This window comes from Oryx dammah, unplaced genomic scaffold, assembly GCF_014754425.2.
Source record: "Oryx dammah isolate SB20612 unplaced genomic scaffold, SCBI_Odam_1.1 HiC_scaffold_19, whole genome shotgun sequence".
NCBI lineage: Eukaryota > Metazoa > Chordata > Mammalia > Artiodactyla > Bovidae > Oryx > Oryx dammah.
This window is the reverse complement of record NW_024070203.1, coordinates 47,558,997-47,572,055: the sequence shown is the minus strand read 5'-3', so window position 1 is coordinate 47,572,055 and position 13,059 is coordinate 47,558,997. Positions and strand designations below refer to the sequence as shown.

The window sequence follows — 13,059 nt, the reverse complement described above, 5'->3', positions numbered from 1 at the left end:
TATCCAGTGGCTATAGGCTCAAGATTCACTTCCTATATGCTCAGGAGGTCAACATACATGGCTTTTCAAAACCTTTCTAACCTGTTTCAGGCCCTCACATGTGTGTTATCTTCATTCTCAGTGGGGATAATGGAACAGATACATATGAGTGGTCCACTTTTCCCACCTGACTTCCCTTTCCACGTAGTCCCACAATTACATGTAAAAGTTCTCAAAACGTGTATGTACTTAGTTTTAAGGAATGATAGCTAAGCTCCAAAGAAGATAAATACTTCTGTTGAGTTTAACAGAAATACACATCAGATAAAAGCATCTGAAATTATAGGCTGACTAGCTGCTAAAACAGGAAACAGGCAGTGTAGACTGAGTGTTCAGTTCCTTGCGAAGACAAAAACTGGCTGTTCCCTATGTGAGTGAAAGAAATGGCTGAGAAGGGGCTTTGCTGTCTTTCTGTTTCTATCTCTGTCTGTCTGTCTCTCTCTCTCTCTCTCTCTGTCTCTCTCTCTCTCTCACACACACGCACACACACACACACACAACACGCATGGAGGCAGAGCTAGAAGCTTGGAATGGCAGAAGAAGAGCTGAGATAGTCTCAAAAAGTAACTGAACCAAGAAATCTACACTGTCCCACAGTGAAAAAGAAATTCTAGCTACCAATATAAGATCTGGTTCTAAACTGGGGAGATGGAGGCATGAGTGTACACATTAGCAAAACCACTAGCCATAATGGCTATGCATGAACAGAAGGAACTCCAAGGAACTTCCATGCAGGATGAGTTTGCAAACTAAAATTTCATAGCATAAAGGAAATTCATAAGATTATGACAATCTAATTGACAAAAGGCTAATTTACTTCCAAAGGAATAGAAATAACAGGGCAATTTATAATTAATTTCATAATAAAGGTATTTAAAACTTTCAGAAATTTAAAAGAAGGAATGGTCAATTATGTAAAGTAAATGTATTAAGAGAAGGCATCATGGGAAACAAATTGGCATTTATGAATCAAAGATTGGTGATGTGAAAAGGATGCAGTTGAAAACCCTAGACAGGAAAAAAAAACAAATATTGAAATAAAACAAAAACTCAGTAGACAGATTAACCGCTAGACCAGATATTTTTCAAACTACTACACATTGGAATCCTGTGAGGAATTTATAAAATCCCAACATTAATTCATACTCAGATTACATCAGAATTGCCGATGACTCTCAGGAATTTTTAAAAACTCTTTGTGATGCCAATGTTTAGCCAATTCAGAAACCTAGTGATCTGAGTGTAGTTAAAATGTGTACATTTACACTAGAGCTTTAATATACAAATATGCACAAGAAGGAGTTATTTTAGGATAACAGACCCATCTACCTGACCAAAAAATATACTTAGCCTGGTGACTAGCTGGACACTTTCAACTTGAGTTGGCTGAAGATTTCTTGGACTAGTGCAGTCCAATTCTGATGAACCTAATGCTGATCTGTGATCCTGGAATGTCCTTTTCATAGCCAGTAACACTGGAGTTTATCTTGAGCTTCAAAGGAAAGTTTGTTTCTTGGTCTACAGCTTCTTTTGCTACTGTCGTGCAAAGATCTCAGTGGTGTGCAGGCCACACTTGGAGTACCAGAGCTCTAGACTGAGAAGATACAGAACAAATCAAATGGGGCCTTAGATTAACGTTATTTGACTCTTAAAATTACTCAATACATCTAATAACTTTTAGAATGCAACCTCTTGTGAATTTTAAATGAAAATTGGCAAGCTGATACTAAGACTTATACACAGAACGTTAAGAATAGAGGAGACAGTCTTGAGTAGGAACAAAGAAATAAGATTTGCATTAGGAAACACTTTTAAATCATTGATATTCACATTTGTTATGGTGATGCTTTAATATAGATTAAAAATCTGTATTTGCTGTATTAATTAACATTATCCTTATGGCTGCTTGTGAGATGATACCAAGTGACTTCAATTATATCCATTGGTTTTTCTTTCTGGCTTCCTAAAACTTTAGGAAAGCTAACACTGCCTTGTTAACTTTTTGCCAACAAAAGGGCCTTGTGAACGCTGCAGGCAAATCTTAGCTGTGCCTTGTAGGCAATTGTTGCTCTTTCTCATGGTCACAGTGGTAATGGCCATGTTTTTTGGCCTTTTCTTCTAAACTCTTACGACAGATTTTACTGTTCACTTCAGAACATGTTCGTGATGGTTTTTTACAAGGAGAAAATAGGTTTGCAGAAAGATGAAGAAGAAAATCTTGTGATGTATGTGATCTTTCTCTATTACTCGTACTTGAAAAGTTACCCTAATCAGAATCCAATTGTAGATTTTGAAACGTTATTAACTCCCTAGCCTTTTGTCATGTTATCCAATGATCCTTTAAATTCACTTTCTGAATATATTGAATAGCAGCTTTATTTTGTATATCAATAGTTCCTTAATATGCTTATCATTCTCTTTTTGCAGAGCCTCATTATTTGATCACCATGAACTAGCTGACTACTTAATTTCAGTGGTAACTATTCCTTTGACAGATTTATTTTTTATTACTATTTATGGTTGAAAAATCATATAATTACATACCATGAATCTTCAAAATTCAGCCAAAATTTTCAAATTGGGGTATACTTGCTTTACAATATTGTGTTGGTTTCTGCTGTACAATTAAGTGAATCTGCTACGAGTATACACACATCCCCCTCCTCTTGGATCTCCCTTCCACTCCCCAGTCCCATCCATCTAGGTCACCACAGAGCACCAAGCTGAGGTTCCTGTGCTATACAGCAAGTTCCCACTAGCTGTTTTACACATGGTAGTATATATGTCTATCCCATTCTCCCAGTTCATCCACCTTTCCTACCCCTGTGTCCACACATCTGTTCTCTACGTCTTCATTCCTGCCTGCAAATAGGTTCATCTGTACCATTGCTCTGTATTCCACACATATGCATTAATATACAATAGTTGTTTTTTGCTTTGATTTCTTGCCTACAAGCAAAAGAGTTTACAAAAAGATGATTGATACATTTGCAAAACATTTTGAAAATTTTTTCTATGTCTTTAATTTTGTATCTCTGACATGAGGGATGTACACTAAGCTTACTGTGATAATCACTACATGATATCTGTAAGTCCAATTATTATGCCACACACCTTAAACTTATACAGCGCTGTATGTCAGTTGTGAAAGTGAAGGTATTAGTAGCTCAGTCGTGTCCGACTCTGTGACCCCGTGAGCCCACTAGTCTCCTCTGTCCATGGAATTTTCCAGGCAAGAATACTGGAGTGGGTTGCCATTCTCTTTTCCAGGGGATCTTCCTGACCCAGGGATCAAACCTGGGCCTCCTGCATTGCAGGCAAATTCTTTACTGTCTCAGCCACCTTGGAAGACTAAAGCTGAAGCTCCAGTACTTTGGCCACCTGATGTGAAGAGCCAACTCATTGGAAAAGACCCTGAATGCTGGGAAAGATTGAAGGCAAAAGGAGAAGCGGGTGGTGGAGGATGAAGTGGTTTGATAGCATCATTGACTCAATGGACATGAATTTGTGCAAACTCCAGGAGATATTGGAGAACAAGTAGTCTGGCATGTTGCAGTCCATGGGGTCACCAAGAGTTGGACATGACTTAGCAACTGAACAACAACATGTCAATTATATCTCAATAAAACTAGAAGAAAAAAAAATACTTGATACATTCACAAATAGGGTATATTTGTATATGAATGCATAATGGCCAAACCTCATTGCCAGGAAGCTAGAAGTACCAGAGTGTACTTTTGATGCCCATATCAATGCATTTTTTTGTGGGGAGTTGATAGGTTCATGGCAAGGAATGCTCTCCTGTGACCCAGTCCTGGGAAAGGGTCAGGCTTGTTGACTCTGTCAACCCCCCTTCAGTACAAGTGGCTTGCAGGTGGAGGCGGGACAGAAAGCACGTGCACCCTTCACCTTCCATTATAATCTTCTACCCCCGCTGCCTCCGTGCCAGCTTTCAAACAATGAAAATGTGAAGAACTAAAAATACTGTCCAAGGTTTGTTACAAGTGAAAGCACAAGACCTTTCTCACTCTAAGAAATGCAATCAGGCAGCTTTTGGGTTCAATGTAAGCCCTTTCTGCAGATGAGTCTATGTTGTATTTATTTAAGCCCCATCATATCAGTAATGAATGGAGTCTGGCCCTGGAGTATTTAACATGTGCTTGTTGTCAATAACAACTATTGAAATTGTGGTATTTACATAGGAGAATCCCTGGAAGACTCATTATAGCCCAGACTTTTGTTATTCACATTTCCTGCAAATACAGCCCTCTCTTCACCTGTAAGAGGATGGCAGGACCTCACTGATCACTATCAGGCTGCCCTTGTCGTCTGTATTCAGTGGGTCCCAAAAGAACAGGATCCTAGCCCCAATCGGAGTTTAAGCTATTTTTATTGCCCTGTGCAAAAGATAGAATTCTTTCCATGAACTTTTAAAAAGTTTTTGTTTCTTGTCATATCAAATATTATAACCATAATATGTAATGGTAAATACCAACTTATTCCCTTAAAATATATACATATGAGATGTGATTTCTTAAATGCAAAATTTTTTAACATTTGACTAAAATTTTACTTTAGGATTTGAATGATTTCAAGTCAGTTATTTCAGTTCATCTGTTTCAGATGAAGTAGAGTTTTTAAAAAGAGAACAGTTTTTTTTTTTTTTATGAGTTATAATTAACTCATACTATTATGTGAATTTCAGGTGTAGAGCATGATTCAATATTTGTATACAATGAAAAGTGACCACCACAGCAAGTCCAGCTACCATCTGTCACCATGAAAGTTACAAAAAAATTTTTTCCTTATGATGAGAGCTCCCAGAATCCACTCTCTTGGCAATAGAAGTGAATGATTTCTTGTGAATGCTTTTAAAATGACAAATGTAATAAACTTAGATTTTTTTAACCACAGATATTTAATAATCTTTTCTTACAGTGGGAACTAAACTACTGATATAGGTCAACATTTTATGATTTCAGCAGGAAGATAGATCTACTGCCAGATGTCAGTCAAAAGATTAGCATGTGAGAAGGACTTCAGTTGTTGAAGTTATAGATTAATGCCTTGATTTTCTCTATGATTCGTACAACGTGAATTACAGGGAAATGTGGAGCAGTCATGTGCGTGAGTGCTAGCTATATTTTGGACATTCTGTCCCAATGAATGAACATTAAGTTACAGATTGTAGTGTGAGCTGTTTTGTCTGTGCATAGGCTCTTTGTTGAACAACTTGTTTTATTTTAGGGAGCAGAGATTGATATCACCGATTCTGAAGGACGGTCTCCACTTCTATTAGCAACTGCTTCTGCATCCTGGAATACTGTAAATTTGCTCCTCTCTAAAGGTACTAAGAGGGACTGAGCCAGGCCTTTAGAACTTCTACTCGGTTTGGTTAAACATTCACTGTCCACTCATTGTGTGCCAGGCTGTGGGCCAGATGCTATGAACACAAATGGGATACTGCCCATATCTAGAATAATTTTCAGCCCAGTAGGGCATAATACTTGAAAAGATAACTTCAGAACAATAACTGATAACCTTTTACTAAACACTTTATCTGCATCCTCTCAGTGAACCAATCCACCTAATTTAGATGCTATAACTGTTCCCTTTTTAGATACTAACCCACTCTGATAATGAAGAAAAGAGATACCTTCACCTCTTCTCTCTTGATCTCTAATCTCTCTATAATTCTATTTTATGTTTTAAAAGATGAGACCTCATATATTAGATAATGTAATAAATCACACATTCTCTACCCCTTTGTACACACACATGCACACTGTAAGATAAACACATTTTAAACCATGTTTAGTTTTCTTACCTAAATAAAGTTCCCTAACTTAAACACTGGCAAAGTTTTAAGTCAATCTTTTATTTTCTTACATCGAAAATCCACCATAGGCTATGCTTTAAATAAATGAGTAGGAGTTATATTTATATTGTGCTTTTTAGGTGCCCGTGTGGACATAAAAGATAATCTTGGACGTAATTTTTTGCATTTGACTGTTCAACAGCCTTATGGATTAAAAAATTTGCATCCTGAGTTTCTGCAGGTAATACATATGTGTGGATTTCCATAAAGTGAGTTGAGTTCAACAGAGAGTAAATTGATTTCATTTATTATGATTTTTATTCCTTTGAAGGCTGAATCTGGAATTTAAATTTTATTTTTAAAGAAAGATGTCATATTTGAATATTTACAATATAGTAGTGATGATTATGATAATGATAAAAATAAATTACATTGAGATTGTTTTCTAAGTTATGGAGAGTTTCCATATATCCTTATCTATAATAGAATGCCTTTCCTTCACTCCTGGACCATTACGAATTGTGTATCAATTGAGAAGTCAAGTACATGAATGAATTAGCAGCACTTCCTAATCAATGAAGAAAAACTACTCAACATGCTTGTTGACAAATTGAAAACATTATCTCTATATTTATATTCACCAACTAATACTTATTGAGTGACTATTAGGTACATTTGAAGTGCATCATACTTTTTAAATAAATACATAAATAAATATAAATATAGTCTGTGTCTTAAAGAGTCAAGTATATTTGAATATCTAAAATATAAAATGTTTATGGATTGATTTAAGCTGCTCATTTGCCACTTGATTTTTATTTAAAAAGATAAAGTAATGTTCATTTCATTTTATTTTATTCATTTTTTTAAAGTGATACTGATTTAGCAGTTTTGCTAATTTTGACTAACAGAGCGCATTAACATTAAGCTGTTAAGTATTACTGGGCCGGGCGTGGGGGGTGGAATGAAGGGAGAGTTGAGAAGGTTGGTTTGTGGTCAAATACATTTGGAAAATGCTGGGTTTAAAATATTGAATACATTTCCTATTGTTAGGATTTCTCAGCGCTTTTAACACGGTAATATGCATTATAGGGAGACAGAGCACACATCTTCATCTGCATTTATTTTACTCCAGTATCCTTGTTTTTAGTTGTTGAGTTGTGTCCAACTCTTTGCGACCCCATGGACTGTAGCCCGCCAGACTCCTCTGTCCATGGGATTTCCCAGGCAAGAATACTGAAGTGGGTTGCCATTTCCTTCTCCAGGGGATCTTCCCGATCCAGGGATCGAATTCACATATCTTGCATCTCCTGCATTGGCAGGCAGGTTCTTTACCCCTGGCATCACCTGGGAAATCCCCTGGTATATAACCCTTAAGGTTATTTATACTTTCCACTCAAGGTGTATATATTGGTCCTTGTTAGAAAATACTGTCCTACAAAATAGGTTGAAAAACACTCTGTTAGCATCATCACAGAGTTATATTTAGAATATCCATCTTTCCCATAGATGCAACATATAAAAGAGCTGGTGATGGACGAGGACAATGATGGGTGCACCCCTCTGCACTATGCGTGTCGACAGGGGGTCCCTGTCTCTGTAAACAACCTACTCAACTTTAATGTGTCCATTCATTCCAAAAGCAAAGATAAGAAATCACCCCTGCATTTTGCAGCCAGGTAAGGGTCACTTTAAGCATCTTACGAGCATGTCCTCTTTCTGTTAAATGTTTGCTTTGAAAATGTCAGACTTCTTTTTTTCAAGTTATGGGCGTATCAATACCTGTCAGAGGCTCCTGCAAGACATAAGTGACACGAGGCTTTTGAATGAAGGTGACCTGCATGGAATGACTCCTCTCCACCTGGCTGCAAAGAACGGGCATGATAAAGTCGTTCAGCTGCTTCTGAAAAAGGGTGCATTATTTCTCAGGTGAGCATATAAGATTGCAATATTTACATCTTCTCTGTAACTGGCTAGACATTGTCAGGCTGTTTTTCTTATTTATTTTTGATTATGATATCTCACTTTCAATCTCACTAAGTACTTTTACCCACTTCACTTAATCCTCAAAACATAACATGATTTCTCAAATATTGAAAGGGAAGTCAGTATTATTTCCAACTGAAAACACTGAGGTTCATAGAGCTGAAGGCCTTGTTGAAAGTCACAGAATAAAGGGCTTTGTGTAGTTTCCAGAATTTTTGAGATATCCCTTCTCTTATATACCTTCATCATGCTATCAGCTGTTTTGGCAGATACAAGGCAGTGTGTTTTTACCGACACACACACATGCTATACAAATCGAAGACTCTACATCTCATTCAATATGATGACTGATGGACATGAAGAACTTCCTTTAAGCTGCAAAATGAGACATAAAAATTTCCTGAATTTCACTACAAAAGAAATCTAACACATGAAACAAAACCAAGTTAAAATGTGCTGTGCTTAGTTGCTCAGTCATGTCTGACTCCTTGTGACCCCATGGGCTGTAGCCCGCCAGGCTCCTCTGTCCATGGGGATTCTCCAGGCAAGAGTACTGGAATGGGTTGCCATGCCCTCCTCCAGGGGATCGTCCCAACCTGGAAGGTGGACTCTTTACTGTCTGAGCCACCAGGGAAGCCCAAGTTAAAATAATTAAGTACAATAAAAAGTGGCATCATTAAATGACATCTTTGTAAAAATAAAAGGAAAACCCAGAAGCGTTTCATAGATGTATGATGGGTTAATTTCTAATTGCACCAACATGGTAGCAGAGAGTTTATTAGGCTAATGTTAAAAAACACATCTCTTTATCAGAGTACCAACACCAGCACAGCAATGATGCAGCCGTGAAATCAATGTTCTGCTTAGTTCCTTCCTGCTTCCAAATGAACACCAGGCAACAGACTTGCAAAGGGGACCCCCGGTGAACTCAGAAGACAAGAGCTCTTGCATAACTATGTCATAACTGTAATAGTGAGGTGTCTCTTGCACCTAATACGGTTATTCACTGGCCCTGAAATTAAATTGTGTCAGTATCTCACACATTTTTTTCTATATCTAATTTGGAAAAAAGGCAAGTGTTCACTGTATTCATATCTTGAATTTCTGAGAGAAAAGACAGACATTTCCCTAAAGGATCAAGTAAGAATTTTTGAGAGCATGAGAGGAACAATCTCTTTAGACCTGAACTCTTAGAAAAAAATAAGTGGCACTAAGCTAAGCATCTTCTATCCATGTTTTGTATAATGATATTATTATTATAATGATCATCATTATTATTAGCCATGAATGGTAACCACAAGGATTAATAACACCATCATGGAAAAAATTTTGATACAATATTCAGTGAAAGAATAAAGCAATATTGAAAATAGTGTGTATAAGTACATTACAGCCTTAAAGAAAATATGTATGACACAGACATGCTAACTCTAGTTTCACTCACCCAAAGTATTTGATAATGTGTTTATAGACTTTATTTATTTTCTTTTACAATTTATTGAGATTATAATTGACACTGTGTAAGCTTAAGGTGTAAAACATATGAAAGGGTTACCACAGTAAGTTCAGCAAACACCCTTAGTCTCATACAGATACCAAGAAATGGAAAAAGAAAAAAAAAGAAAAAAAATTTTTTGTGTGATCAGAACTCTTAGGGTTTATTCTGTTAATGTTCATTTATAACATACAACAGTTTTAATTATATTTATTCATGTCATACACCACATCCCTAGTATTTATCTTATAACTGAGAGTTTGCAACTTTTACCCATGGATTGCAGCCCACCAGGCTCTACTGTCCATGGAAATCTCCAGGCAAGAATACTGGAGTGTGTAGCCATTACCTTCTTTCCCACCCAGGGATCGAACCCGGGTCTCCTGAATTGCAGGCAGATTCTTTATCGTCTGAGCCACCAGGGAGGCCCTCACCCAATTAAGCTTGAAATTAACTCATGTTTAATTAACCAGGTAATACATATTTGGGCTTCCCAGGTGGCTCAGATTCTAAAGAATCCACCTGCCAGTGCAGGAGATGTGGGTTTGATCCTTGAGTCGGGAAGATTCCCTGGAGAAGGAAATGGCAATTCACTCCAGTATTCTTTCCTGAAAAATCTTGTGGACAGAAGAGCCTGGTGGGCTCCAGTCCATGGGGTTGCAGAGTCTGACACAACTTAGCAACACAGCAACAACAACACAGAATTACTTGCTAGAACTCAAATATCTCAGGCATGGCTTATTTTCTCTGGGAGGTGTCCTTCCCCTTTTCATCTATAAGGTAAATGCACAGCTTTTCTCTTCTTTAACAGTGACCACAATGGCTGGACTGCTTTGCATCACGCTTCCTTGGGCGGGTATACTCAGACCATGAAGGTCATTCTTGACACTAACTTGAAATGCACAGATCGGCTAGATGAAGAAGGGGTATGTACTGTGTTCCTCATACCTACCCCAAATCTTGGCATAGAGGAACCTTCCAACATTGCCAGAAACCTTCTTAGCTACCCTCTTCCCTTCTTACCCTATATTGGTTCTTCTTTTTTTAAAAAAAAATAACTTTTTATATTGGAGTACAGCTGATGAACAATGTTGTGATAGCTTCAAGTGGAGAGCAAAAGGACTCAGCCATACATATCCACATATTCATTCTCTCCCAAACTCCCCTGCCATCCAGGCTGTCCCATAACACTGAGCAGAGTTCCCTGTGCTATACCATAGGTCCTTGTTAGTTATCCATTTTAAAGATAGCAGTGTATACATGTCCATCCCAGACTCCCTAACTATCCCTTATTATGCAGACTATTAGTGAGGAAAGAGTCAAAGGGGAACAGAATAAGGAGATAGCCCCAAGGATTGGGTGTATGTTGAGGACAGCTGGTGAGTCTTGTATAGGCCTGTTACAGGCCTATGTGAATTGATGATAAAATTTTCACCATTCCCTGGGGGACCAAGGGAAATGAAGAGGGCAGGGGTAAGTTTTCCCTAAAACTAAGCGTATTTGATTTGAGAGACTCTCCTTCAGTCTACTGTAATGTCCTTCATTCTTTTTTGGAGAATGAGTATTGAAATGTACATTTTTTCACGAAGTGACTGAGCGTAGAGGACTATCATTGCTTTTTAAAATGTCTTTTATGTGGCAAAACTAGAGACCAGCAACCTTTTATCAAACTCTGATTTTTTTAAAAATTTATTTTATTTTTGACTGTGCTAAATCTTTGAAAGAGCATGGATTTTTTCCCTCTAGCTGCGGCAAGCGGGGGCTACTCTGCAGTTGCGGTGCACAGGTTTCTTCTCATTGTGGTGGCTTCTCTTGTTGTGGAGCACAGGCTCTAGGGTGTGTGGTTTCCATAGTGGTGGCTCCCAGGCTCTAGAGCACAGGCTCAGTAGTTATGATGCAGGAGCTTAGTTGCTCCATGGCACGTGGGATTTTCCCCCTACCAGGCATCAAACCCAGGTGTCCTGCATTGGCAGGTAGATTCTTTACCACTGAGCCACTGGGGGAGCCCCAAATTTTAACTCTTTGTCATTAAATAGTTTTGTTAATAATATCTTAAGCAATTCAACAGTGAAACAAAGCTGTAAAATAGTCAAAGGATGAGTAGCCTTTGTCACTGGATTGTCTGGGTTCTGTTTTCTCTGAAAGAACACCGCGCTTCACTTTGCGGCGAGGGAGGGCCATGCCAAAGCCGTCTCCCTGCTCCTGAGCTACGATGCCGATGTGGTCCTGAACAAGCAGCAGGCCTCCTTCCTGCATGTTGCAATTCACAATAAGAGAAAGGAGGTGGTCCTCACAACCATCAGGAACAAAAGGTACGCTGCCGTCCTGCCCACAATTGTCTAGTGTCCTCTGGCATTGGAGATAATCTGAGAGGAAGCAGAAAGAGGAAAAAAATAAAAGTTTCAGCTGTCGATCACCATTTTTATTTATTTTTCCTTTTTTAATTGAGGTTTAGTTGATGTGCGATATATTATGTAAGTTCCAGGTGTATAACACAGTGATTCACGATTTTTAAAGGTTATATTCCATTTATAGTTTTCTAAAATATTGCCTATTTTGTTGCACATTATATCCTTGTAGCTTATTTGTTTGATAGATAGTAGTTTGTACCTCCAATCCCCTACTCTTATTTTGCTCTTCCCCTCTTCCTTCTCCCTCCTGGTAACCACTGGTTTATTTTCTATATACACAAGTCTCTCTTTTTTTAAATATTAACTAATTTATTTTTAGTCCACATATAAGCGATATCATAAAGCATTTGTCTTTCTGTCTGACTTATTTCTCTTACCATAATACCCTCCCAAGTCCATACGTGTTGTTAGAAATGGCAAAATTTCATTCTTTCTTACAGCTGAGTAATATTCCATTGTATCTATCTATCTGTCTATGTATATATATGCACACACACACACATATATATATACCACATCTTTATCCATTCATCTGTTGATGGACACAGGTTGCTCCCATATCTTGGCAACTGCAAATAATGCTGCTTTGAACACTGTGGTACATGTACCTTTTGAGTCAGTGTTTTTATTTTTCCTTAGGATTACATATCCTGTATACCTATATACCCAGGAGTAGACTTACTTCATCATATGGTAGTTCTAGTTTTAGCTTTCTGAGGAACCCCCATAGTGACTGTACCAATTTACATCCCTACCAACAGTGTATGAGGGTTCCCTCTTCTCCACATCCTCGCCACCATTTGTCACATGTGTTCTCGTTGACAATAGCCATTCTGACAGGTGTGAGGTGATATCTCCGTATGGTTTGAATTTGCATTTCTCTGATGATTAGCAGCATCTTTCCATGTGCCTGTTGGCTATCTGTCTTCTTTCGGAAAATGTCTATAGAGGTCTTCTGTCCATTTTTTTAAATCAGGTGGTTTGTCTTTTGATGTTGAATTATATGAGCTGCATCATATCATTTGAAACTATTTTCTTCCATTCAGTAGGTTGCCGTTTTGTCCTTGGCTGTGCAAACACTTTAAAGTTTCATTAGGTCCTATTTGTTTATTTTTGCCTTTATTTCCCTTGCTTTAGAGACAGATGCAAAAAGTCAGCATTTTAAAATGTCAGTTGTTTCCCTAACGTTTTTAATGAACTCTTTGAGTGACCACAGACACCCGAAGAGTTGCTTAAACTCTCTGGTCTTCAGTTCCCATTTCTAAGTGGCGGGAGCACAGACCCACTTCACAGCACTCTTGTGAGGCCCC

At 38.0% G+C, this 13,059-nt stretch overlaps 1 protein-coding gene across 1 annotated transcript in view; it reads left to right on the top strand.

Moving 5' to 3' along the window:
* The window catches only part of TRPA1 (transient receptor potential cation channel subfamily A member 1), a 57,980-nt gene that overhangs the window by 27,133 nt on the left and 17,788 nt on the right, over positions 1 to 13,059 (top strand). Inside the window, exons 8-14 of the mRNA XM_040262022.1 lie at positions 2,467 to 2,515; positions 5,287 to 5,386; positions 5,998 to 6,098; positions 7,367 to 7,536; positions 7,622 to 7,786; positions 10,150 to 10,264; positions 11,484 to 11,650. Of these exons, the coding sequence (XP_040117956.1) occupies positions 2,467 to 2,515; positions 5,287 to 5,386; positions 5,998 to 6,098; positions 7,367 to 7,536; positions 7,622 to 7,786; positions 10,150 to 10,264; positions 11,484 to 11,650 (867 nt within the window). The remainder of the gene's footprint in view (positions 1 to 2,466; positions 2,516 to 5,286; positions 5,387 to 5,997; positions 6,099 to 7,366; positions 7,537 to 7,621; positions 7,787 to 10,149; positions 10,265 to 11,483; positions 11,651 to 13,059) is intronic.